Here is a 27,573-nt window from a genome sequence, read left to right as displayed (position 1 = left end):
TTGTCATTATGAGGTAGTGTGTGTAGATTGGGAAAAAAAAGATGTAATCAATTTTAGAATAAGTCTAACGTAACAAAATGTGGAAAAAGTCGAGGTGTCTGAATACTTTCCAAATGCACTGTAACCCATGGTTTAAAGGGTAGGTTGAAGCAATGTTCTTCCTTTCTGACTCATATGATCGGATGTTGTAGCGTAGCAAGCAAAAGGCGATAGCTGTAGTACATTGTAATGTGGACACATGTCTTTATAATTACAATACCCCACTAGGGAAACACAAATGTGTACGTTGTCTAGTGAACAACATATTTGTTGTCATTTGGCTTTTTTTTTTAAAGTAGGGCCTTTCCTATAAGGGTCTTACAATGACAGGGTCTTATAATGCACGCATGGGCGCAGATCGCGGAGCTTCCCCCATGACATTTCGGACACAAAAGCGTGTGAAGGAATGTCGCATTTCCCCGGTGGTTTGCCTCCAACGCGTGCGTGGTGCATGCGCTGAGGGTATATCGGTCTAGAGGGTGTGTGGTCTATATCAATAACTGTCGGATTGTAGCCAACTGTAAAAAATCTAAACTCATTCGGGGCAGCGGAGAGGGAGAACACTGATCTATGCTGGGCTGATTTTAAACTGTGGGGGTGAAATACGACATTTGATGCTCACGCCTCAGCTCGGACGCACTGGAGAGCTGCAGGAGGAATTTACTTGGCAACATATTGGTCGTAGATAGATAATCTGAAAGCCCATATCCTGGAATGACTGTTTTGTTTTAACCAAGACACCGATGTAGTTAGTGGGTTTTCTCTTATGATTTTTTTAATGGTATAACAAAGATCCATTTACTCGGAGATGATTTGTTCAAGTGATAGCCTATATAGCTAAAGGACATGTAATGAAGGACTTCTTCACATTTACGAAATTACCTCTATATATGAGGGAAAAGAGCTGTCTTGCATTTTTGAGGTTCTCCAATTTTCAGTATTGGGGCTACCTTACATAACTGGGCATTGTGTATGTGACTGAAAACGGTCTGTTGAACTGCGCTGCTACTTCACCACAGACACAAAGACGTAAGTAGTAGGCTATACTATAATAACACTCATCATGCTATTTAGGTCAACGTTTTTTAAAATATGAGTCGAGATGCATTTCCATCTTTGATGATACCTTAATAGTAAATTTAGCCTTGAATTATTTGCTTGTCTTACAATTATATTGCGCGCAAATATGCCAATTTATATTTCTTCACGTTATGATGAATGAATATATATGAATCAATTTCTATAAATGATTGTACTAGAATTGGGTTTCTATTACACAATTTGACAGCGAAATGTGCGCGTGAACGGCTTTCCTCTCCCATCATATTCAGGATTTAGCAGTCAGCAGTGGCCAATGAGCATGCGCCCTGTGTGTCCGTCTCCCACGGGGTCGCGATTAACACAGATTAGAATGATCATCCAATAGGTAGGTCATGTGTGTTAGCAGTGTATAGCAACAATAATTCACTTGTTATTCCATTCACTATATGTCTAATATCTTAATAATAGCACTTGAATTCATCTTTTTCTGCACAACACGTGCCAAATGTGCAATTAGACCCGCATAATAATATCTGTAGAATTTAATAATGTGTTTTCAATAGAGTTTAGTCAATTTTGAGAACATCAGTTACTCTATAAAACTCTGAAGATATGCCAAAGTTGGCTCCATGTGTTGCTTGTGGAGTAAGGGCGCCCCTCAGAGTTTAAGTAGCACTGGCAACAATTTAGGTTTTAGTTATTTGAAACATGCCATAGAAGCAGGATGGATTTTCAATGACTTTTGATATATTTCTCTTCTCCCCTAACGTGTCAAATAGGTTCAAGGGACGAGACCTGCCAAGATCTGGAGGAGTGATTCTAGAAGATTCTGTTGGATTTTCCCCGCTATGATCACTGAGGATCTGGACTACCACTAGCTCTGATCAGACAGGATGAATGACAGACAGAGACCGGGAGGAGGAGTGCACACAGTGGAGGCAGACGTCATCTTCCACCATCCCGTCTGCTCGGACCTCCTCTCCTCCCCCTCGGATGAGGATGTCTGTCCCCTCCCACGGAAGCAGGAGGGGAACACCAATGCTCCAGACCTGGGATTCATACTGGACGACCAGGGATTCTGTCGACAGAGCACGCCAGTTACAAAGGAGTACTTGTTGGATGGTGGTACGGTGATTGGGAATCATCACTTTGACCAGCCACAGGGTGGTGGATCATACATCTCAAATAAAGATCAGCTTCACATTACTGATCTTTCTCATCTAGCAAATACATCTCATATACCCAAGCTTGATGCTGGTAGAGACCAGAACTGTACTCATGGCAGAAACGGTATCCGTGAGGATATGAATGGGGCGAGGGCCAAAGTGCCCTGCAGTGTGGGTCCCTCGCTATACTTCAAGGGAGAGGCCAGAGAGGAAGCGGAAGGGTCTCTGTCCCTCTACAGAGAGAGCATAGTGGGGAGTCAGTGTCACATCACAAACGTCACCGCCTCCCCGGAGCAGGGGACCTCCGCGCCTGACACGCATTGTATCACCGCGGACAACCAGCCAACCATACAAGAGCTGGAGCGCTTGTTCAGCCACAGCTCTGCCACAGAATATGACACATTGTATGGACAGTCGGAGCTTGAGTCGAGCCAAGGACACAAGGGCAGTAGTGGCCATGGTGGGATCAGTAACACAACGCCTAAAGAGGAACCGGATTTAGTGATTGAAGTCGGTGGCCAGAAAATCAGTGTTCATAAGTCTGTTCTGGCAGAGAAGAGTGACTATTTCAAGGCTCGTCAGTCGAGAGACATCCTGAAAGTGAAAGGGCTGAAGTACAAGACCCTGACCATCCTGATAGACTATATCTACACCTCTCGGATGAATGTGCACAAGGACAATGTGGTAGAGGTGATCACAGGAGCTAAGATCTTACAGATCCCATGTGCCCTCCAGGCTGCTATGGATACCATCTCAGAGCAGGTCACAGCAGAGAACTGCTACGAGATTCTAACTATCGCCAAGAAGCAACGACTCAACGAACTGAAGGAGACGGCCTATCGCTTCATGAGTGACAATTTCCTCCAGATCCTGCGGGACCAAACGGTGTATGGACATCTGACTGGGTCGGAGAGGGATCTGGTCCTGAAGAAGAGAATGGAGGGGAAAAGGTCCCTGATGGTCGCTGAGATCAACGATGTGTTCGACCGCGTCGGGAGCCGACCTCAGAGTCGCTGTAACAGTCGACCGCAGAGTCCTCTGTCCGCGGCATCCTTCGAGGAGAACCACATGATTTACAACTTCAACGAGGCAGCCAATGACTGGAGACCTCTGACTCTGATGCCGGAGGACATTAACACTAAGGGCTGTGGGATCTGCACCATGTATAACTACCTGTTTGTGGCCGGTGGGATAAAGGGATATGGAGATAAGGGCAAGGTCTCAGACAAGGTGTTCTGTTACAACCCCATCACTAACCGCTGGAGCGAGGTTCGGCCGCTCAACCAGGCGCGGTCGCAGCTGAAGCTAGTGTCTATGGAGGGTAACCTGTACGCCATAGGAGGGGAGTGTTTGTTCACAGTGGAAAAGTATGATCCTCGGACTGACAGATGGACCACAGTGGCTCCCTTACCCAAAGGGGCCTTCGCAGTGGCCCATGAAGCCACCACATGTAACGGAGAGCTCTACGTCTCTGGCGGGTCTCTGTTCTACCGTCTCCTAAAATACGACCCCAAGAGGGACGAGTGGCAGGAGTGCCCCTACAACAACAGCAGGAAGAAATCAACCGACATGGTGGCCCTGAAAAGCTTCATCTACAGGTTTGACGTGAACCGCGACCAGGGGGTCAATGTGTTCAAGTACAACACTATAGTGAAAATGTGGCACGACTGTGTATCACAGCGACAGGGCACCCCTTTGCCGTTCCGGTGTGCCGTCATTGGGAATTGCATCTATTGTGTGAACAAGACTCAGATTCTGCAGTTCGTAGTGGAGGAGGACGGCTCTTACTTTGTAGAAGAACCTCTGAGGCCACCACTGGAAGCTAAGGGCATACTGTTCCCTTTCATCCTCAGTCTGCCTGACAAGACTCATGTGATATGACTGTGTACCAACGATGCTACATTACAGAAGCCCGTCAATAGAATATAGTGGACCTTTTAAAATATAATGAACATTTTTCAATGTCAGCTTTATTCCCTCCCCCCCCCTGTCCAGTTTACCTGCTCGTAATGGAATGTGTTGTCTTTGCATGGTCAGTGACAGTATCTACAGGACAAGCCTGAACACGGATGACTTTTACATGTTGAATGAGTGCAACCAGAAATGCATCTGACTGTAAATAATGAGATAATGACACGTGCAGATGTTGTTTTTTGTGTGTATTTCCCTGCGTTCAGTTTGTATTGTGCATTTATGTTTTAGCAGATAGTTAGAATAGATATTGTTTTTAATTCTGTTGGCTGGCTGGTCGCTTTTAGACACTAATCTCACATCAGAGGTGGAATTGTCTGAGTGCAGGGGCAGCTAAAGTATGTTCTGACTGACATAGCTGGCAAGTCCTAACTAAATGAAACAAGCAAACACAAGCAGCTTCATCTGGTACAGTACAAGGCCTGCTACTGTGGTGATGTATGCTCTGGAACATGGCTCTATGAAGAAACGGTGGGGAAGGGAAATAACATTCACAGCACCAAGGCCTGATATCAGAACGGCCTTTGACATGACTTCACAAGGCCATTGAACAGAAGGAGGAAATTAGCCACATACTGTATATATTCTACAATAATGCTATTCTACCATTATAGATAATCGAGGAATAATGTTGAAGAGCACAATGCACTTATTAGTGAATTAGGTATCAAAACCAGTACTCACCTGTTCATTCAGAACCAATAACCAGCCTTGCATGTTCCGTCAAAGACGACACTCTACATACAGTTGAGTTTCAATACACTACAAACACTGTTTTGTGGTGTACATGAATCCAAAGGGGAATTGTTGCAGCACCAGAAGAGTGGTGTTTTTGACTGATCTTTGGGATCGTGTTAGGTTACTGGGTTTGATTGAAACGGGACTTAGGTGTGCAAAGATGTTTACAGAATACAGGATTGAGTCCGTATAGATATGAGGGACAATTCTTACTGCACACTGTTCACTGTTAGGGGCCTGGTCCTTGACTATCACGTTTGCCAAAGACAAAAGAAGTCTGGTATTGTCTCAAATAGTCTGATAATAACACATCAAACCCTTTCAGACATTTCAGTAAATAAATCTATAGTAAATATATTTGGGTGATTAATATCCTAAATCCAAAAGATGTATGTGACCTCTACAACACTAAGCAATAGTATTAGCAGAAATGTATCAATGTTGCCGTGATACAAGGGCACCACACTTGCTGCTACAATATTATTTTAACATTCTTCAGAGAAGTGAGGAGTCATTTCTCCTATGCAGGACAGGAGAATTTGTCCTTGTCCTGCCGATAATGAAAACGCTATTATGTTGTCATCTCCCACAAGTATTTGATGAGCCAGCCAGAAAGACTGTGACTAGCATACATAGTGTGCATTTTTCGGATACTGCCTCAAGTACTGGACTATTTCAGTATAATTTATGCTAGCCATGTGGCCTGTGAGTTTTATTCATCCATTTATAATGCATAATCATCTCACCCACAGTGTTTAGTAGTAGGAAGCACACTCTTCATCAACTTTAGCTCAATGTTCATCTGACAAATCCTTATTTCACTGTAATACAATACTGGAGGGTGGTCAAATAGCCCTCCATCTCATTGCTCTTTCTTAGAAATTAGACCTATTTGTTTAGTTTTTGCAATAACACATCAAATGGAAGTTTTGTTCATCTGTGGGATTTTATTCAGTGGAATTTATTTGGTGAGCAAAATGCAACTATCACATTTGAACAGTATCTCCGAGAGGCAGTTGTAACTGTTGTGACAGAGTGGATGTGGTTGGATTTATTAGTTTGGTATTTTACTGGCTGGCGTCAGTGTGTAGTGAAGCTCTTATGGCCTGTTGGCTTTGGACATAATATTGCAATGATGAGTGGCTTGAAAGTACAGTGTTGGTTGAAGGCTTTCTTGCTGTTAATGGCATATAATAAGTAACAGGTAAAAAAACAAACTGTTTTAATGATGTATTTCAGTCAAAACTAAGTGCTGCAAATAAAATATTTTGTGTCTGAGAAAAGTGACAATGTCATTCTCTGTAGAATGTGTCTTGCAGTATGGATGGAGAGGTCCTTAATTATCACTGCTGACGAGCAGTGCTCTGACAGACTTTTATTTTCACTTGGTACAGAAGCGCCACCTACTGGACAATGACTAACAAGTCCTGCGCTTGTCATTTCTCTCTTAAATGAAAACAGATGAATTCACTATAAGAATACCTGCCAACACTGTATCGATACATTTATTGTATTTGCTCCCCTAAGTGAAAAGATACATTTATTCTCTCCTGATGAGGCAGAAGGGGGGGTGATGCTTGGTGTTGTTGCTATAGCCGGGTGACTTCAGCAGGTCCTGCGGTTTCGGCATCATCTCCTCTGTACACCTCAGGTCTACTCTCAGTAATCTCTGGACTACGGAACGTAGTCGTAGAGAAGTAGTTCACATATTTGGACACTGGTGACTCCTATTTCACAATTGAAATGTAATTATTTTGAGTGAACATACATTTTATAATTAGGGTAGTTTTTCCTGACCATAACTTTTTTCCTGGTCAAGCCACGTGGTCAGGAAAAACTTGCACCATCAATTATAATTGACAATGAAACAAAATATTTTGTTAGATTGCCAACCCTTATAGAAAAGAAGAACAGTGTCATCTTCTGGTGAGTAGAGAGAGGTACCGGTGTATTACCTCAGCGATGGGAGGCAGGTTGTCGGCCCACTGCGTGATTTCCTGTGTGGAGCGGTCGATGGTGACGTTCATGATACTCTTGCATGTCTGTCTGGTTGATCTCTTGGCTATGGGGATCAAGGCCAAGACAAAACAGGCTGCCACGTTCAAAGCCCCGGCAACCACAAAGCCCAAGTTGTAGCTTCCTGTCATGTCATTCACCCAACCTGACCGGGACAACAACTCATGTATGACTGAGACTTCAAACAACAAAGGTATGATGACTATGACTTTTATCATCATAATACTTGTATGATGTTCCTTCATGCAAAGACAGTCATGCAACCTCTGCACATCTGCCCCAAAAACATTTTGAGCCGATTTGTCATTGTTTGGCTGTACTGACATGGCTTACACTCCTCCAATGTAAGAGTAAGTACTGTTACAACAATAACGTCAGCTGCGGTCAACCTACCAGCAAAGGGCGGCCCCAAGCAGCTGACCGCGTTGACCGTGAGCATGAACCCCCAGGCCACGGGCATCTTCTCGGCCCCCATCAGGTCAAAGGTCAGGACAGGGAGCAGGATGTAGTTGCCAGCATCAGCGATCCCCAGGAACAGGCCGAAGGCCACCAGAGAGCCGTAGGAATGGAGCACTGGGATCAACATGTACAGCAGACCTGGCAACACAGGAGGAAAGATAGTTGGGGACGGGGGGTTCGGTTGTGTACGGTCTTCAGATTTCACCTTGTACATTTGACTGCAGCACAGCCATGATAATAATGGCCATAACATACACTCTCTGGTGTCGTATTGCTTTACTAATGGTCACAATGACCGTGAGGAAGTACAGGCATAAGGCCAACCCACCCACACCGAAGACAGAGGCCTGGTTGATGTAGAGCCTGTTGATTCTCTCTGAATCACAGATCCTGCCGAAGATGATCCGGCTGATCATGCTAGTCAAGCCTAGGAACAGCATGATGTTAGTGGCACTGTGGACGGGGATGCCCAGTTGAACCGCATGCTTCACCTAGAGCAGGGCACATACACACACATTTTGTACCTGAACTACATTCACTCATCTTTGAGATACGGTGCATTCGGGAAGTATTCAGACCCCTTGACTTTTTTCACATTTTGTAATATTACAGCCTTATTCTTAAATTGATTAAATAGTCCCCCCCCCCTGATCAATCTGCACACAATACCCCATAATGACAGCAAAAACAGGTTTTTAGAAATGTTAGTAAATGTATATATAAAAAAAAACGGAAGTATCACATTTACCTAAGTATTTAGACCCTTTACTCAGTACTACGTTGAAGCATGGAAGTGTTGCTGCAAAGCTATTTTCAGGTCTCTCCAGAGATGTTCGATTGGGTTCAAGTCCGGGCTCTGGCTGGGCCACTCAATGACATTCAGAGACCTGTCCCGATGCCACTACTGCATTGTCTTGGCTGTGTGCTTAGGGTCGTTGTCCTGTTGGAAGGTGAACCTTCACCCCAGTCTGAGATCCTGAGCAGGTTTCATCAAGGGTCTCTCTGTACTTTTCTCCGTTCATCTAACTAGTTCTAACTAGTCTCCCAGTCCCTGCCACTGAAAAACATGCCCACAGCAAGATTCTGCCACCACCATGCTTCACCGTAGGGATGTTGCCAGGTTTCCTCTAGACGTGATGCTTGGCATTCAGGCCAAAGCGTTCAATCTTGGTTTCATCAGACCAGAGAATCTTGTTTCTCATGGTTTGAGAGTATTTAGGTGCCTTTTGGCAAACTCCAAGCAGGCGGTCATGTGCCTTTTACTGAGGAGTGCTTCCGTCTGGCCACTCTACCATAAAGGCCTGATTGGTGGAGTGCTGCAGAGATGGTTGTCCTATCTCCACAGAGCAATTCTGGAGCTCTGTCAGAGTGACCATTGGGTTCTTGGTCACCTCCCTGACCAAGCCCCTTCTCCCCTGATTGCTTAGTTTGGCCGGGCGGCCAGCTCTAGAAAGATTCTTGGTGGTTACAAACTTTTTCCATTTAAGAATGGGGGCCACTGTGTTCTTAGGGACCTTCAATGCTAGAGATGTTTTGGTACACTTCCCCAGATCTGTGTCTCGACACAATCCTGTGTGTGCCTTTCCAAATCATGTCCAATCAATTGAATTTACCACAGGTGGACTCCAATCAAGTTGTAGAAACACCTCAAGGATGATCAATGAAAACATGTCACGCCTTGGTCATGGTGTTTTGTGTTTTCATTATATATTTTGGTCAGGCCAGGGTGTGACATGGGTTATGTGTTGTGTTTCGTATTGGGGTTTTGTAGGATTTGGGATTGCTATGATTAGGGGTGTGTCTAGTTGGGCTTGGGCTGCCTGAGGCGGTTCTCGATCAGAGTCAGGTGATTCTTGTTGTCTCTGATGGGGAACCGTATTTAGGTAGCCTGAGTTTCGCTTTGTATTTCGTGGGTGATTGTTCCTGTCTTTGTGTAGTGTTCACCAGATAGGCTGTATTAGGTTTCACGTTCCGTTTGTTGTTTTTGTATTTATTAGTTATTTCATGTATCGTCACTTTTTCTTCATTAAAGACATGAGTAACCACCACGCTGCATTTCGGTCCGACTCTCTTTCGACAAACGAAGAACGCCGTTACAGAATCACCCACCACACACGGACCGAGCAGCGTGGTAACAGGCAGCGACAGCAGGAGCAGCGAAAGGAGGACGTTATGGACAGCAATGGCATGGAGTATACGACGTGGGAAGAAATCGACAGGTGGGCGGCCGACCCAGAGAGAATGCCTGAGCCCGCATGGGATTCGCTAGAGCAGTGCGAAGAAGGCTATAGGCGAATGGAGTTGGAGAAAAGAAAGACATGGCGGCGCAGAGCGAAGCCCGAAAAGCAGCCCCAATAATGTATTGGGGGGGGGGGCTCAGAGGGAGAGTGGCTGAGTCAGGAGATAGACCTGAGCCAACTCTCCCTGTTTATCGTGAAGAGCCAAGGAGGAGACCAGAACCAGAGCCGGTGTTGGAGGTGAGCGAAACAGAGACTGTGAAGGAGTTAATGGGGAAATTGGAGGAGAGAGAAATGAGGGAGTTGCTGTGTTGGTGCTTTTTGCATGGAATTCGCCCGACGGAACGTGTTGGGGATTTGATGGCACCTGGGTTAGCGCTCCATACTCGTCCTGAGGTGCGTGTTAGTCGGCTGGTGAAGTTGGTGCCAGCCTCACGCACCAGGCCTCCTGTGCACACCCCTAGCCTTGCACGTCCTGTGCCAGCACTGCTCTCAAGATCTCCAGTACGCCTTCACGGTCTAGCCCATCCTGTGCCACCTCCACACTCCAGCCCTCCGGTAGCAGCTCCCCGCACCAGGCTTCCTGTGCGTGTCCTCGGTCCAGTAACACCAGTACCAGCACCACGCACCAGGCCTTCAGTGCGCCCCGCCTGTTCAGCGCAGCCAGCGCTTTTCTCCTCTCCTGCGCTGCCGGAGTCTCCCGCCTGTTCAGCGCAGCCAGCGCTTTTCTCCTCTCCTGCGCTGCTGGAGTCTCCCGCCTGTTTAGCGCAGCCAGAGCCTTTCTCCTCTACAGCGCTGCCGGAGTCTCCCGCCTGTTTGGAGCAGCCAGAGATGTCAGTCTGCATGGAGCAGCCAGAGATGTCAGTCTGCATGGAGCAGCCTGAGCTGTCAGTCTGCATGGAGCAGCCTGGGATGTCAGTCTGCATGGAGCAGCCTGAGATGTCAGTCTGCATGGAGCAGCCTGAGCTGTCAGTCTGCATGGAGCAGCCTGAGCTGTCAGTCTGCATGGAGCAGCCTGATATGTCAGTCTGCATGGAGCAGCCTGAGATGTCAGTCTGCATGGAGCAGCCTGAGATGTCAGTCTGCATGGAGCAGCCAGAGATGTCAGTCTGCATGGAGCAGCCTGAGCTGTCAGTCTGCATGGAGCAGCCAGAGATGTCAGTCTGCATGGAGCAGCCAGAGCTGTCAGTCTACATGAAGCAGCCCGAGCTGCCAGTCTGCATGAAGCAGCCAGTCTACATGGAGCAGCCAGAGCTGTCAGTCTGCATGAAGCAGCCAGAGCTGTCAGTCTGCATAGAGCAGCCAGAGATGCCAGTCTGCAAGGAGCTGCCAGTCTGCAAGGAGCTGTCAGTCTGCAAGGAGCCGCCAGTCTGCCCAGCGCCGCCAGTCTGCCCAGCGTCGCCAGTCTGCCCAGCGTCGCCAGTCTGCCCAGCGTCGCCAGTCTGCCCAGCGTCGCCAGTCTGCCCAGCGCCACCAGTCTGCCCAGGATCCGCCAGTCGGCCAGGATCCGCCAGTCGGCCAGGATCCGCCAGTCGGCCAGGATCCACCAGTCTTCCAGGATCTGCCAGAAGTGCCAGTCGGCCAGGATCTGCCAGTCGGCCAGGATCTGCCAGTCGGCCAGGATCCGCCAGTCAGCCAGGATCCACCAGTCGACCAGACTCTTCCAGATCTGCCAGTCAGCCAGACTCTTCCAGATCTGCCAGTCAGCCAGACTCTTCCAGATCTGCCAGTCAGCCAGACTCTTCCAGATATGCCAGTCAGCCAGACTCTTCCAGATATGCCAGTCAGCCAGACTCTTCCAGATCTGCCAGTCAACCAGTCTCTTCCAGATCTGCTAGTCAACCAGAATCTTCCAGATCTGCTAGTCAACCAGAATCTTCCAGATCTGCTAGTCAACCAGAATCTTCCAGATCTGCTAGTCAACCAGAATCTTCCAGATCTGCTAGTCAACCAGAATCTTCCAGATCTGCTGGTCAACCTGAATCTTCCAGATCCGCCAGCCAGCCAGGATCTACCGGAGCCTACTACCTACCTGAGCTTCATCTCAGTACTGGGCTTCCTCTCAGTACTGGGCTTCCTCTCAGTCCCGAGCTGCCCCTCATTCCCGAGCTGCCCCTCAGTCCCGAGCTGCCCCTCAGTCCCGAGCTGCCCCTCAGTCCCGAGCTGCTCCTCAGTCCCGAGCTGCTCCTCAGTTCTGTGGGGTTCTGGGTGAGGACTATTAGGCCATGGTCGGCGGCGAGGGTGGATTATCCTAGGACGCGAAGGGGAGGAACTATGACATTTATGGAGTGGGGTCCACGTCCCGAGCCGGAGCCGCCACCATTGACAGACGCCCACCCGGACCCTCCCTATGGTTTTGAGGTGCGTCCGGGAGTCCGCACCTTGGGGGGGGGGGGGGGGGGGGTTCTGTCACGCCTTGGTCATGGTGTTTTGTGTTTTCATTATATATTTTGGTCAGGCCAGGGTGTGACATGGGTTATGTGTTGTGTTTCGTATTGGGGTTTTGTAGGATTTGGGATTGCTATGATTAGGGGTGTGTCTAGTTGGGCTTGGGCTGCCTGAGGTGGTTCTCGATCAGAGTCAGGTGATTCTTGTTGTCTCTGATGGGGAACCGTATTTAGGTAGCCTGAGTTTCGCTTTGTATTTCGTGGGTGATTGTTCCTGTCTTTGTGTAGTGTTCACCAGATAGGCTGTATTAGGTTTCACGTTCCGTTTGTTGTTTTTGTATTTATTAGTTATTTCATGTATCGTCACTTTTTCTTCATTAAAGACATGAGTAACCACCACGCTGCATTTCGGTCCGACTCTCTTTCGACAAACGAAGAACGCCGTTACAGAATCACCCACCACACACGGACCGAGCAGCGTGGTAACAGGCAGCGACAGTAGGAGCAGCGAAAGGAGGACGTTATGGACAGCAATGGCATGGAGTATACGACGTGGGAAGAAATCGACAGGTGGGCGGCCGACCCAGAGAGAATGCCTGAGCCCGCATGGGATTCGCTAGAGCAGTGCGAAGAAGGCTATAGGCGAATGGAGTTGGAGAAAAGAAAGACATGGCGGCGCAGAGCGAAGCCCGAAAAGCAGCCCCAATAATGTATTGGGGGGGGGCTCAGAGGGAGAGTGGCTGAGTCAGGAGATAGACCTGAGCCAACTCTCCCTGTTTATCGTGAAGAGCCAAGGAGGAGACCAGAACCAGAGCCGGTGTTGGAGGTGAGCGAAACAGAGACTGTGAAGGAGTTAATGGGGAAATTGGAGGAGAGAGAAATGAGGGAGTTGCTGTGTTGGTGCTTTTTGCATGGAATTCGCCCGACGGAACGTGTTGGGGATTTGATGGCACCTGGGTTAGCGCTCCATACTCGTCCTGAGGTGCGTGTTAGTCGGCTGGTGAAGTTGGTGCCAGCCTCACGCACCAGGCCTCCTGTGCACACCCCTAGCCTTGCGCGTCCTGTGCCAGCACTGCTCTCAAGATCTCCAGTACGCCTTCACGGTCTAGCCCATCCTGTGCCACCTCCACACTCCAGCCCTCCGGTAGCAGCTCCCCGCACCAGGCTTCCTGTGCGTGTCCTCGGTCCAGTAACACCAGTACCAGCACCACGCACCAGGCCTTCAGTGCGCCCCGCCTGTTCAGCGCAGCCAGCGCTTTTCTCCTCTCCTGCGCTGCCGGAGTCTCCCGCCTGTTCAGCGCAGCCAGCGCTTTTCTCCTCTCCTGCGCTGCTGGAGTCTCCCGCCTGTTTAGCGCAGCCAGAGCCTTTCTCCTCTACAGCGCTGCCGGAGTCTCCCGCCTGTTTGGAGCAGCCAGAGATGTCAGTCTGCATGGAGCAGCCAGAGATGTCAGTCTGCATGGAGCAGCCTGAGCTGTCAGTCTGCATGGAGCAGCCTGGGATGTCAGTCTGCATGGAGCAGCCTGAGATGTCAGTCTGCATGGAGCAGCCTGAGATGTCAGTCTGCATGGAGCAGCCTGAGCTGTCAGTCTGCATGGAGCAGCCTGATATGTCAGTCTGCATGGAGCAGCCTGAGCTGTCAGTCTGCATGGAGCAGCCTGAGATGTCAGTCTGCATGGAGCAGCCAGAGATGTCAGTCTGCATGGAGCAGCCAGAGCTGTCAGTCTACATGAAGCAGCCCGAGCTGCCAGTCTGCATGAAGCAGCCAGTCTACATGGAGCAGCCAGAGCTGTCAGTCTGCATGAAGCAGCCAGAGCTGTCAGTCTGCATAGAGCAGCCAGAGATGCCAGTCTGCAAGGAGCTGCCAGTCTGCAAGGAGCCGTCAGTCTGCAAGGAGCCGCCAGTCTGCCCAGCGTCGCCAGTCTGCCCAGCGTCGCCAGTCTGCCCAGCGTCGCCAGTCTGCCCAGCGCCGCCAGTCTGCCCAGCGCCGCCAGTCTGCCCAGCGCCGCCAGTCTGCCCAGGATCCGCCAGTCGGCCAGGATCCGCCAGTCGGCCAGGATCCGCCAGTCGGCCAGGATCCACCAGTCTTCCAGGATCTGCCAGAAGTGCCAGTCGGCCAGGATCTGCCAGTCGGCCAGGATCTGCCAGTCGGCCAGGATCCGCCAGTCGGCCAGGATCCGCCAGTCAGCCAGGATCCACCAGTCAACCAGACTCTTCCAGATCTGCCAGTCAGCCAGACTCTTCCAGATCTGCCAGTCAGCCAGACTCTTCCAGATCTGCCAGTCAACCAGTCTCTTCCAGATCTGCTAGTCAACCAGAATCTTCCAGATCTGCTAGTCAACCAGAATCTTCCAGATCTGCTAGTCAACCAGAATCTTCCAGATCTGCTAGTCAACCAGAATCTTCCAGATCTGCTAGTCAACCAGAATCTTCCAGATCTGCTGGTCAACCAGAATCTTCCAGATCTGCTGGTCAACCTGAATCTTCCAGATCCGCCAGCCAGCCAGGATCTACCGGAGCCTACTACCTACCTGAGCTTCATCTCAGTACTGGGCTTCCTCTCAGTACTGGGCTTCCTCTCAGTCCCGAGCTGCCCCTCAGTCCCGAGCTGCCCCTCAGTCCCGAGCTGCCCCTCAGTCCCGAGCTGCTCCTCCGTCCCGAGCTGCTCCTCAGTTCTGTGGGGTTCTGGGTGAGGACTATTAGGCCATGGTCGGCGGCGAGGGTGGATTATCCTAGGACGCGAAGGGGAGGAACTATGACATTTATGGAGTGGGGTCCACGTCCCGAGCCGGAGCCGCCACCATTGACAGACGCCCACCCGGACCCTCCCTATGGTTTTGAGGTGCGTCCGGGAGTCCGCACCTTGGGGGGGGGGGGGGGGGGGTTCTGTCACGCCTTGGTCATGGTGTTTTGTGTTTTCATTATATATTTTGGTCAGGCCAGGGTGTGACATGGGTTATGTGTTGTTTCGTATTGGGGTTTTGTAGGATTTGGGATTGCTATGATTAGGGGTGTGTCTAGTTGGGCTTGGGCTGCCTGAGGCGGTTCTCGATCAGAGTCAGGTGATTCTTGTTGTCTCTGATGGGGAACCGTATTTAGGTAGCCTGAGTTTCGCTTTGTATTTCGTGGGTGATTGTTCCTGTCTTTGTGTAGTGTTCACCAGATAGGCTGTATTAGGTTTCACGTTCCGTTTGTTGTTTTTGTATTTATTAGTTATTTCATGTATCGTCACTTTTTCTTCATTAAAGACATGAGTAACCACCACGCTGCATTTCGGTCCGACTCTCTTTCGACAAACGAAGAACGCCGTTACAAAACAGGATGCACCTGAGCTCAATTTAGAGTCTCATAGCAAAGGGTCTGAATACTTATGTAAATAAGGTATTTCTGTTTTTTTTTTTATAAATTAGCAAATATTTCTAAAAACCTGTTTTTCCCCCCCAAAAATACTTTTCAGCCTTATTCTAAAATTGCTGAATTTATTTTATTTAATCAATCTACATACAATACCCCATAGTGACCAAGCAAATAGTGAAGGGGTCTGAGTACTTTCCGAATGTACTGTATATGAGTAAAATTACAGAATGGTTCCAAACTATAATGTTGTACCATTTCAATTGTGCCTTCAGATGTTTACACCAATATGTAACTTACCAAGTGGACATATGGAATGAAGAATCCAAATTTACACAGTCCATTGGCTGCAACCCATATCAGAAATATTTTGTCTTTCCACAGGCCAAGGTCCACAACAAACTTCTTCAAGGGAGAGTTCTTCAAATTATCCACCACACTTCTGGTGTAACCTTTCAAATACATATAAATCACTCAAACCTCATCAGTAACACATAATGTTTGATTAATATTACATTTCCGTTTGAAAGTGTACACAAAATCAGTTGAGTTAGTTAAATAAATTGTGCACTCAGTCATGATGTGATAGAAGGTCCCATCTCTGTATGCTCATTATTTAACATGGTAACCTGCAATGTACTAAAGAAATAAAAACCATTGTGGATCTGAACGTTCTGCAGTACCTTTGGGGTTGAGTGGCAGGTAGGTGAAGCCGGTGATGACACAAATAATCATGAGACCTGAGAAGACTCGGAGACTCTGCCTCCAACCCAGGATGTCTATGAGGAACAGATGGAGCCGAGTCTGGACCAGGGCCCCTGCTGCTCCCCCTGACATCACTATCCCCGTGGCCAGGGAACGCTTGGTGGTGAAGTACTGGCTAACCATGATCATACCTGCCCCACGGGAGGAAGAGGAGGGAGATTGGAGATGGAGGTGAGATAATGTGTTAGCTGTCCTGGTCTTGATAACACAATATGAACTAGAAATGTTTTGCTGAATTCCTGAGAGGTTTTGCTTCAATAAAATAAAGAATGTAGAACTCGCCTGTTGCCGACCCCTGCAGTAGTATAACTAAACATTAGTCAATTCCATCCATCCCTTTTTATTTAACCTTTTTTTTTAACAGTTAAGAACAAATTCTTATTTACGACGACGACCTAAACAGATTTTTACCTTGACAGCTCAGGGATTCAACCTAGCAATCTTTCAGTTACTGGCCCAACGCTCTAACCACTAGGCTACCTGCCCTTGTACCAACCTGGGGTGAAGGCAAAGCTGGAGCCCACTCCAGTGAGGAAGCCGTGTGTGAAGAACAGTGTTCCTAGATTGGGTGCGTAGGACGAGCACACTGTGGAGATCATGATGATGAGGGATCCTAGGATGGATATCTCTCTGGCTCCGTACCTGACTGTCAGCTTCCCAGACAGGGGCCCACAGACCATGATGAAACCATAGCTGATGGAGCCAACCCATGCTATAGGACAGCGGAGAGTAGGTCATAGGTTAGGTAGCTAGCAGATTTCAGTGTATCTATTCTATAGCATCTGTAAGCAATCTTCTGATTGATGTGATACAGTAGGTACAACAGCAGATAATTCATGCAGTCGAAGGTAACTACTTGTTTATAACATGTTTATTAACGTTTAGACATCTCATTTCAAGATCACAAAATCACTTTGCAGCTAATACAAAATAGTTGTTGAAATGTCTAGTTACAACATTAGAGTTTACAGTGTGTAGCCTAATACTACATTTCCCTATGATGTTGGGTTGAAGACGAAATGCTCTGAGACCAGGTTGGATAAACGGGCCTAACGCTATGTGATTATGTGAAGTTTAGGGTAACTTGCCTGTTTTAGAACTTGTCTCCCCAAACTCTTTGAGGAGACTGATGAGGTACACTCCGAAGGAGTTGTGGTATCCCAGTACCAGGACATTATAGAGGAACGATGATAAGACAATCACCCATCCCCATCCTCCGTCCGGGGGAGGCTTGATAGGTGGGGGTCTGCGAAGCTCCCGAGGAATAAGCTCGGGTTCCTCGGAGTAAAACCTCCTGAAGGGAATAGCAGTCCAGAAGATGTGCATCTTGTTGCACAAAAAACACGAACCTTGGGTGTTATCCACCTAGACCGGTTAGAGACTTCTGGCGCGCAAAATAAAGGTGGATAGAATCAAAGAGGAATGTTGCCATAGCGCCGACCATGATTAACCCAGATCTGTCTGACATCATAATTGCCATAAAGGTATCTCCCACGAAACTGGCGAGCTTTGGCCACCTTCTGCAGGCCTATTCTAGACTGGGTACCAGTCTGTTAACATTCACTTATTTTAGGCTACTTCGCGTCATATGCCCAAGGTTTAGCATGATGGGTTGGCAAGTAGTTGAATGATACCTACAGACGGTACCCAAACATTAAATTTAGACTGAGTTCTAACCTACATTTTGATCGTAACACAAATTAATTATTGAATAATGTGTCAATAATTGCAACGAAATTGAGCCAACTCAAAAGTGTGTGTTTGCCCGCGCAACGTTACGCGCTTTGGAATTATTATTAATATTTTTTAGCTATTCTTTAGACATTAGGGGCCCATTTTCTTTATTGCTTTACTAGCCTATACTTTAAAGAAAGATTTTAAGATTGTATTTTATTTTATGGCCTTATTTTTAAGAACTGTAATTTATTGTAGGCTACCTTTCTTTAAGCCTATTGCTATATATGCTACAGATGTCTGTTTTGCAATTGATTTGGTCTCCAGTCTCTTTTTTTTGGATACAGTGGCAGCCGCCTATCACAGCACATAGCCTGGATCACATGGTTGCGCATAGTGCGTGTGTGACGTAGTAGGACATTGGAGAGAAAATGCCTACTGCCTTCTGAATATAGCAGAAAATAAAAACATCGACCCAATTCGTTCTACATTCTTTGCAATCATTTAGCGGTATAGGTAACCGCTGTATGGTAGTGTTGCATAACGTGCCCAATGGCTGTGGCAAACGCGAAACAAACGGTCCTAAATCCGGTAAGAGGCTTGTTCACTAGCCCACATCTACTACTCACAGCGAGACTCTCCCTTTCTCAATAATGAGAATAAAATAATTCTGACACATTGAATAGCATACCCTGCATATTAGGCTACCGCAGGTATTTTTTTTGTTATCAATAGGTAGCTTATATGTGCAGCTATATCGTCCATCGTTTTGCAGTCATTTCATTGTAGCCTACAATTGTCGGGCCGAAATCCTGTTTAACGATTTTATACGATCTTGTGTGTCAGCAATGGGTTAAAGGTTATTGCATGTATTGTTAACTTAATGGCGTAGGACACAACAAATATGATTTGATTATGTTTGCCTATATGTGTTGCCTTCATTACGCCTCTCTTACCTCTCCATTCAGGTGATTCCGTTCACTGGAGCCATACCTGGGGGCCTACACCCTGGGGAGATAGTCATTATCCAGGGCACTGTTCACAATGATGCTGACAGGTATGTGATGATGTTATGTTGTTTTCCCTAACCCTAATTTCATGTCCACATCCCGGTTCAACCTAACACTGATTTTGGTTACCCAGAAGAAAAATTCTGTCACTAAAGTTTGTAATTTCATGTTTGACTTCTGGGGGGGAAGCCGTTAACAATTGTGATGATCTTTGTGCAAAGGAAGGAAGCAAAGTCTCCTCACTCGCAAACGTAAACTCTCGACCAAACCCCTCCCTTCCGCTTATTTCACCTGTTTATCATGGCTAAAAAGCACATTTAAAAAAAAAAAAATTGTATGATACAGACAATTTTGACTTTGTGGTTGTGGGTGGATCTAGTGGAAAGGGGCTACAGAGGGTAGTGCATATGGCTCAGGACCTCTATACCAGGAGGTGTCAGAGGAAGGCCCTAAAAATGGTCAGACTCCAGCCATCCAAATCAGACTGTTCTCTCTGCTACTGCATGGCAAGTGGTACCGATGCACCAAGTCTGGAACCAGCAGGACCCTGAACATCTTGGGGGTCCAAGTTACAAGACTACTAAATACTTAAGTAAATAGCTACCCGGTCTAACTGCATTAAATCTTTTTGCACTCTTTTGACTCATCACATACGCTGCTGCTGCTGTTAACTATCTATCCTGTTGCCTAGACATATATATGTACATACTGTATATACTTACCTCGTACCCCTGCACATCGACTCGGTACTGGTACCCCGTGTATATAGCCAACTTATCGTTACTCATTCTGTATTTATTCCTTGTGCTATTTTTCTCTCTGCATTGTTGGGAAGGGCCTTCAGCAAGCATTTTTTCAGGCTCAACTGAAAAATAATATGCTTTACCCAACTCGAAAAAATACACAAAAATAATGATTTTACCTAGCAACAAAACATGTTAAACTTGCAAAGAAATGTGTTTACCCAACTCCGTTCAACCAAAGAAAATGATACATTTAGTGACTCGAGTCCCTACCTTTGCTTTTAGAAATGTTGAAACTCTTAATACACACCAATGTGATAACTACAGGTTCCAGATGGACCTGTCCTGTGGCAGCAGTACTAAACCTCGTGCGGACATCGCCTTCCACTTCAACCCCCGTTTTAAGGGCTCCCCGTGCGTGGTGTGTAACTCCCTGGTGCAGGAGAGTTGGGGCAGGGAAGAGACCCTTCAGCAGCTGCCCTACAGACAGGGAGTAGCTTTCGAGACGATCATCCTGGTCCATGATGAGGTCTTTAAGGCAAGTGGACCAATGTCTGGGAGTTAACTGATTTAACATACATAGACTTGTTTAAGGTGACTTAAGCTGCAAAAACTGAGTGCAAAGTCTTCTTCAATTAGGCCACGTACAAGAAAAACTCCCTACCCTACATTTTCTTGTACATTCACTTCTGTTAAGTCACAAGAAGCTAGTAGTATTATGCAAAGGTCAAGCAAATACAGTATAATGGATTTAATATATGATGTTGTGTGAATGCTGTTTTCCTTTGTACCTGCAGGTGGCAGTAAATGGTTCTCATTTGTTAGAATACAAGCACAGAATCCCACTGGACAGGATTGACACACTTTCTATAAGTGGGAAAGTTAAGGTGCACGCCCTTGGTTTCATACCAAACTCAGTAAGTACCCCCCCCCCATTACTCTACTATATGTCCATACTAGAATAATAAAACATTTTTCAGCTCACTCTGTAATGACTGTCTTTATTATGATTTTCTCCTATAGGCAATATATTCAATATCAGGCGAATCTGGTGACCTGGTGAGTTGTATTATTTATAGTTTATGGAAAATATAAAACATCTATGTAAGGCAACATGACCAGTTGCATCAATATGTTGAACAGTTTACAGACATGGCCTAAATCTTGTGTATTTCCAGAGTCTCCCTTACAAAGGCAGTCTACTGAAAGGGGTGAGTCCAGGACAGCACATCACAATCAAGGGACAGGTCAGCATGTACCCACACAGGTAAGCAATGGGACACAACTCAGTATTTAAACCATGTTTCAAAGAAATGGAGCGTGTACCTTTTGAGGTGGTGTGTAAGGTCAGGACTGCCCAGTGCCCACTATCCGTAACACACTGTAGAATATCCTGCATCGTTGTTGTCTGATGAACCTCCTGTCTGGCAGCTTCACCGTGAACCTCCGCAACAGCAGCAGTGAGAACATCGCTCTGCACCTGAACCCCCGGATGAAGTCGGCCATGGTCATCAGGAACTCCTACCTGAGTGAGTCCTGGGGACCAGAGGAGAGGGAGCTTCCTCTCTTCCCATTCTCACCTGGGGAGTACTTTGAGGTATGCTGCCTCTTAATATACAGTAGACATCTTTTTTTTGTAGTTCATTTTTCTTACTTAAAAAAAAAAAAAGCTCATTTATCAGTTCTCACATCACCTGCACTTTACCTGTATTATTGGAACTCTCGCTTGTCTTTTTCACTACAAGTACCCTCTCTGCCCCAGATGCTTATCCTCTGCCAGCCCCACCAGTTCAAGCTGGCGGTGAACGGCTCTCACCTGCTGGACTACAGGCATCGGGTGCAGGACCTGAGCACCATCAACCAGCTGGAGATCATGGGAGACCTGGAGCTGATGGATGTCAAGCTGTGGTGACCCAGGACATAGACGCTAAGCCCCATTTTGGACAACAGACCAGGTTACACCCCCCACCACCAATGAATATTAATGTATTTATTTTAGACACTTATTGATGCCGTAAATCAATGGTGCTACCTATCAGTGATTTAAAATGGTTTGACCGTCCAGATATGTTTACACTTGATTGATTTTCAGATACAAAGGGTGTCTGACTACCTCCGGAGGTGGTCAGGAAGATCGGATCACAATGCGTCTTTTAATTGGCTACACCTGTCAAAATCTGGACCAAAATCAGGACAAAAGACACGTTAGCACTAGGTATTAAGAGGGCTATAAATTAACTTACTGGTGGAAGGCCGCTAAATTTAAATTTACATCTACAGGGACCGTGATTTGGGAGGGGTTAACTAAAGCATTTCTTGGAGCTGAAATACTAATATCACTAACATATTCCATAAACATTCCCAGTCACCCATCTCAGGTGTTGAAACAAAGGATAGGGTGGTTACAGGTGATGCTTAGCAACCCTCGGAATATGAAAACACTGACCATATTTAACGTTCCTGTACCTGAGGGAACATGTGTGACTATTTATGACCCATAGGCTTCGTTTAGAAAAGGCAGCCCAATTCTGACCTTTTTCCATGAATTGGTCTTTTGACCAATCTGATGTGATTGTTCAAAAGACCAATTAGTGAAACAAATATCACAATTGGGCTGCCTGTCAAAACGTAGCCTCGAGTAATATGTGCTTCAATATTCATCCAATAGATACCTTAGAAAGGCAATGTGGCCTAAAAGGCTGCATTACAAGGTCAAATACTCTATCACAGAAATGCCAAATCAGTTCACCCACCATATGATCTAGTCTAGTGTACTTCAGTCAAAGCACACTACAGGGTCAAACCAAATACACTGGTTGATGAGGATTCCAAGGGAAATAATGTGTGTTAATCAATCCGTTTTATGACTGTATGGCCATTTTCCTTTCTTGCTTGGCCAGTCACTCAACCAACCATTTGAGCTGGTCATTTCTGCCACCTCTATACAAATGCTCTTTCAGACATGCATTTCACCCACTTTGTTTTTAACAGTAATGTCTTACTGTTACACTGCTGAGATGTCATCTCACTCCAGTGGTGCACCAAGTGTGACTGGTTATATCTGCAAAGCAAGAGACCTTGTAGATGCCTGCTGTACATAATATAAAGAATCTACTGTATGTAATGTATTATAAATAGTTCCAAGTGCTTTTAAATAAATGTATGATGATTGGAATATTCCTCTGGGGTCTTTTTTCCATCTGTCCACCAGATCCTCAATTATCTGTGATATCTACAGTATGCACATTTATCCTCTTCAACCACCAGATGGCGGTACAAGTTAAGAGGTGCAGTCGACTGGCCCTTTTTTTCCCACACTCAAACCATGCAGAGGCAAAGGCTCTTCTATAAGGTGATGTTGTCCAATTGAGTTTGCTTCGTCACATTAAAAATAGCAAATCCACGTGGCTTAGGGAAATGCAGTTCCTTCTGAAGTAAAGCCTATAGTCACTTTCGTTTGACTTTGTGTGCACACAATGAGGTGAGTATGTCTGGTGACAGAGAGCCCTTGTTTTCCCCGGTCTCTATGATCCAGAGACATCTGACCCCAGATTAATGGACCATTACATGAGACCAGCCTACAGCAGGACTCACCCTCAACACACCATGTACAATGATTTTATACTGTTGAATCGTCACAAGGCTACCTTTTTTAAGACCTACCAAAGGATGATAACACATGACTTTCAACTGGTCACCTTGGGGCTTGGCTTCAACAGAGAGAATCAAGTACCTTAAAAATATGTGATTTTATTAATATATCCACAGGAAGTATAATGTGAGACAAGAAAGAAAAAAAACTTAGTATGGCACAACACAATACCAAATCTTTTTAACATGTCATTTAAAAATAAGAAATGAATTATGATATGCAACATGATAACCTAACGCAGCAGGCATAAAGAAAATGCCTGAGCGGAGTTTCCACATCCGGTTTTCAGCGGAAAAGGAAGCTAGGGTGAATTAGCTTTATCCCTGAAAACCGGACACATCCGGTCGTTGGCAACTCCACTAAGGCTAGCAACATGATGATACTAACTCTTGTTTACTGATTGCACTGTCGACTATCAACCGGAATCTCCTCAGAAAGGCTGACACTGTCCATTAGTGATCAACAAGTAGGCCACAGTCCGTTGTACAAAAAAAGAAAATGCCAGAATCGTGATTCATGACAGAAATAAAGCAGCTTTTCTTTAACATATTTAGGAACAGCTGTCACAACACTTTTAGACTTTAAAATAGCTGACAGACAGCCATACACCTACCACTTCTGTTTTCCTCCTCAAATCCTATCCTTTGTCCCCCTCCCAGGAGAGTAGACTATGCTTCAGTAGAAAACAGTACGTTTGTGACTGTTTATAATATGGCACAGTCCCCTGGGCCCTTCACCAGCAACAACCCTCATTATGATGCAGAGGTTTGGCAAGTTGTTGGATGAGGAGGGAAGGTCCCAGTTCAGGTCAGTTCTGCTCCCAAATAGTACCACAGTCTTTTAGAGGCTCAAGTCCTGTGATTTTAGTGGACGGAGAGGATATTGGTTACAGACATTCAGGGTTGGGCCGACCCACTGTTTGGCACGGGTGTGGATGGAAGGGAGGAGTGTTTTGGGGGACAGAGGGATGTTTGAGTGAACCCCCTGTCAGACAGAGCTGAGTTTGACCAGGCCTCTGACAGAGTCCTCGTGTAGAGAGTCCTGGCTGGCTGGATTGTAGAAGCCCTGTATGGTGTGGCTGTGTCCCAGGGGACTGCCGCAGGGGAGCATGCCCGGTGGCGAGGGAGCTTCCTCGGGCGTGAGGAAGTGGTGGTGGCCCCCGTCCGTGTGGTGGTGTCGTAGCCCGTCGCTTTGCTCGTTCCGGAGAGGCAGCATGTCGTTGTCACAGCTGAGGTTGGGGGTGGAGGTAGGAGGTGTCGGATGACCCCCCAGCGGCAGGGCTCCAGAGCAGGGACCCCCTAATGATGTTCTGCCTGGTAGAAACGCCTCGTCTGTGAGGATGACTGGCTCACTCTGCAGCAGGGGTGTGGCAGCAGCCTGCAAAACGAATTTGGTGCTCTGAATGCACTGGGCTTGATCACACTGAGATGGGAGAGATGGAGAGTGGGAGTAAAGGAACGAGTGCAGGGAGAGTAATGAGACATGTTAAGCGGGAGGGATTGGAGGGGAATGTGAGGGTGATAGAAGAGGAAGGTAAACAGATGACAGAGAAAGGAGCAAGAGGTTAACATGACGAGTGTAGTGAATGAATTAAGAAGAGAACATGGGGTGTTAGTAACTGTGTTAGAGTAAACCAACACCAGAGAGAAAAAACAGTGTTCAAAGTGACCCAAATGCATGGTGAATTCAATACATGAAGTTGAGACGGCGGGCCATTAAGTCAGCTATTGATGTCTCTGGAACCTAAATAGTTTAAATGTAAATCAAACATCTACATGGAATGAGCCAGCAGTGCACTGTTTGAGCACTTCTATAGCCTATCTAATACTTATCAGATGTGCAAAACTGAAAGGCAGGCAGAGTGCACACACACACACAAATCAATGGGAAACCTTTTGATGATCCACTATGACAAACCTGGCATTAGTGCTTTGAAAGGTCTTCGTAGATCTCACGTTCACAGGAGACTAAAGTAATAGAAGATAATCTGTTCCTCAAATCACCTGTCTGGCCAAGCATAACCACACCAGGTTAAGAGTGTTAGTTTATAGGACTACTTAAGTTTCTCATATCAGTTGATGTCCTTTTATGAGCTTGGCTTCTTTTATAGTCACTCAGAAACAAACTCAACCACTGGACTCAAACTTAGCTGCTAGTAGTCTCACATTAGTCTCAAGTTGTATTGTCCAGTGCGTTCTGCACCTAGATGCCTGACATGAGAGGCTATTCTCACATCGCAGGCTCCTAGTCTCTCCTTTGAGACACCGCTACTGAAGGGGCCTGCTTCAGCCAGTAGGTATCATCCCTACAGGAAGCAGAGATCTGAGAGCTCACTGACAGAGAACCCCGGCCTACTGTCTCCAATACAGTCTGTCTGCTGGTACCAGCAAGCCTGGAGACAAATAAGCTTTTCAGAGAGCGTTATACACACGGATCAGAACAGTCACAGTACAGGGCGCCGACCAGGAATACACTCCAGCCTGAGAGGGTTGGTTCATCAGAGTCAGACCTAGGGTTGCAATGGGTCGGAAACTTTCAGGAATGTTGTTGATGTTAAGCCTGGGAATTTTGCTTAAATTCATCAAAAAAGTTAGATTATAACAGTGAACCTTTTTTGTGGGATACACAAGGCAATTCTAGGTCTTGTGGCATATTTTGGTTCAACTATCCCGGATTCAATGGAATTGCAACCCTCTGCATGCAAAGTCCATCCTTCCATCACATGTGCAGTGCACTCTTGCATCACATGTGCAGCCGATTCAAGATTCTGCACACTAATGAGATGCTATTGAGCCCACACTACTACACTGTCTGAGCCAAGGACTACATGCTTTCTGGTTTTGATTACAATACTGGGTGGGGTGAATATATTTTATATGACATACATCATTTTTTGTTAACTAGTAAATAGTAGCCTACAGCAAAGTGTGTTTTAAATCATTTATAACTTGTTAATTTCAGCTAATGCGTTTTTTGCTACCATGTGGGTTTTAGCTTGCTTGAGCCTACTAACTGAGGCGTGTTAATATATTCCATATGTTTCATTTTAAAACATTTATCTTACAAAAGGAGTTGTTTAGTCTAACTGCTTAACTATTTATCTGTACATGGAATTGTATTTGGGTTTATTGTTACTCATTTTTTTAATGCCACGGGCACTATCTGATGTGTGGAGACATTTCACTGCAGCTAATGTAGAAGGAAAAGCTGTGTACATTTGCAAATACTGTGCCAAATCATATGTGAAGAACGTAACAAAGATGCAGAATCATCTGGCCAAGTGCATAAAGTTCCCTCAGAGCTCACAACAAGCAACCTCTGACAAAAGTCCCTCTACTTCTAGAAAATTATGAACCAGACACCTTATCGATAGCAACAGCTCACGGTCCTCCTGGAATCAGAAGTTTTTTTTTACTCAATGGAGGAACGTAGTCAGAGAAATGCTGATGAGTGTCTTGCTCTAGCTGTGTATGCAACTGGTTCACCTCTGATGCTCACAGGCAATGTGTATTGGAAGAGATTTCTGAATGTTCTTCGCCCAGCATACACCCCTCCAACCAGACATGCTGTATCTACTCATTTGCTGGATGCAGAGTTCAACAGACTTCAAGTGAAGGTCAAGCAAATCATAGAGAAAGCAGACTGTATTGCAATCATCTCTGATGGGTGGTCGAATGTTGTGGGCAAGGAATAATTCACTACATCATCGCCACCCCTCAACCAATATTCTACAAGAGCACAGACACAAGGGACAACAGACACACCGGTCTCTACATTGCAGATGAGCTGAAGGCAGTCATCAATGACCTTGGACCACAGAAGGTATTTGCACTGGTGACAGACAATGCTGCGAACATGAAGGCTGCTTGGTCTAAAGTGGAGGAGTCACTTTAGACCCATTGGCTGTGCTGCTCATGCATTGAATCTGCTCCTCATGAACATCATGGCACTGAAAACAATGGATATACTCTACAAACGAGCCAAGGAAATGGTTAGGTATGTGAAGGGTCATCAAGTTATAGCAGCAATCTACGTCACCAAGCAAAGTGAGAAGAATAAGATCACCACATTGAAGCTGCCCAGCGACACCTGTTGGGGTGGTGTTGTCATCATGTTTGACTGTCCTGGAGGGGAAGGAGTCTCTCCAAGAAATGGCCATATCACAGTCTGCCGATATGGACAGCTCCATCAAGAGGATCCTCCTGGATGATTTATTTTGGGAAAGAGTGGTAAGCAGCCTGAAACTACTGAAACCTATAGCAGTAGCCATTGTACGGATTGAGGGAGATAATGCCATCCTGTGATGTTCAGACTCTGCTTGCAG

At 46.5% G+C, this 27,573-nt stretch overlaps 4 protein-coding genes across 12 annotated transcripts in view; 2 read left to right on the top strand and 2 right to left on the bottom strand.

Annotated features, from left to right (window-relative positions):
- The first annotated feature begins 414 nt into the window (after positions 1-414).
- LOC109903935 (kelch repeat and BTB domain-containing protein 11-like) lies at positions 415-6,091 on the top strand. 2 transcript variants are annotated; one of them, XM_020500954.2, is made up of 3 exons: positions 415-1,068; positions 1,371-1,465; positions 1,860-6,091. In XM_020500954.2, exon 3 carries the CDS (start codon positions 1,974-1,976, stop codon positions 4,125-4,127), a length of 2,154 nt encoding a protein of 717 aa, XP_020356543.1. In that variant the 5' UTR covers positions 415-1,068; positions 1,371-1,465; positions 1,860-1,973; the 3' UTR covers positions 4,128-6,091. The 2 variants fall into 2 exon arrangements, with proteins under 2 accessions (XP_020356543.1, XP_020356542.1); XM_020500953.2 differs by lacking the exon at positions 1,371-1,465.
- Positions 6,092-6,544: 453 nt separating this feature from the next.
- Positions 6,545-17,496, bottom strand: LOC109904516 (monocarboxylate transporter 10-like). Its single transcript, XM_031789203.1, has 8 exons — positions 17,259-17,496; positions 16,667-16,882; positions 16,089-16,301; positions 15,706-15,857; positions 7,759-7,921; positions 7,365-7,568; positions 6,911-7,116; positions 6,545-6,682 (listed from the first exon to the last, which is right to left on the bottom strand). The coding sequence occupies exons 1-8, from the start codon at positions 17,494-17,496 to the stop codon at positions 6,545-6,547; spliced, it is 1,530 nt and encodes a 509-aa protein (XP_031645063.1).
- Positions 17,497-18,206: 710 nt separating this feature from the next.
- LOC109903157 (galectin-8-like) lies at positions 18,207-22,772 on the top strand. 2 transcript variants are annotated; one of them, XM_031788282.1, is made up of 9 exons: positions 18,229-18,435; positions 18,813-18,901; positions 19,925-20,135; positions 20,395-20,514; positions 20,621-20,656; positions 20,776-20,864; positions 21,029-21,194; positions 21,360-21,552; positions 21,690-22,772. In XM_031788282.1, exons 1-8 carry the CDS (start codon positions 18,397-18,399, stop codon positions 21,507-21,509), a joined length of 900 nt encoding a protein of 299 aa, XP_031644142.1. In that variant the 5' UTR covers positions 18,229-18,396; the 3' UTR covers positions 21,510-21,552; positions 21,690-22,772. The 2 variants fall into 2 exon arrangements, with proteins under 2 accessions (XP_020355383.1, XP_031644142.1); XM_020499794.2 differs by having other exon boundaries at positions 18,207-18,435; positions 21,360-22,772.
- A 553-nt stretch (positions 22,773-23,325) lies between these two features.
- The window catches only part of LOC109903936 (probable palmitoyltransferase ZDHHC14), a 96,922-nt gene continuing 92,674 nt past the window's right edge, over positions 23,326-27,573 (bottom strand). For 4 of the 7 annotated variants that reach the window (XM_020500957.2, XM_020500956.2, XM_031788279.1 and 1 more), the window contains one exon: positions 23,328-24,671. In XM_020500957.2, the coding sequence (XP_020356546.1) occupies positions 24,237-24,671 (435 nt within the window). In that variant the 3' untranslated portion in view covers positions 23,328-24,236. Of the gene's footprint in view, positions 24,672-27,573 lie in introns of all 7 variants that reach the window. The other 3 variants (XM_020500959.2, XM_031788278.1, XM_031788280.1) reach the window with 2 other exon arrangements.

The sequence above is a fragment of the Oncorhynchus kisutch genome, linkage group LG14 (genome assembly GCF_002021735.2).
Source record: "Oncorhynchus kisutch isolate 150728-3 linkage group LG14, Okis_V2, whole genome shotgun sequence".
Taxonomy (NCBI): Eukaryota; Metazoa; Chordata; class Actinopteri; order Salmoniformes; family Salmonidae; genus Oncorhynchus; species Oncorhynchus kisutch.
The sequence above is the reverse complement of the archived record's forward strand: the minus strand, read 5'-3'. Positions and strand labels throughout refer to the sequence as shown.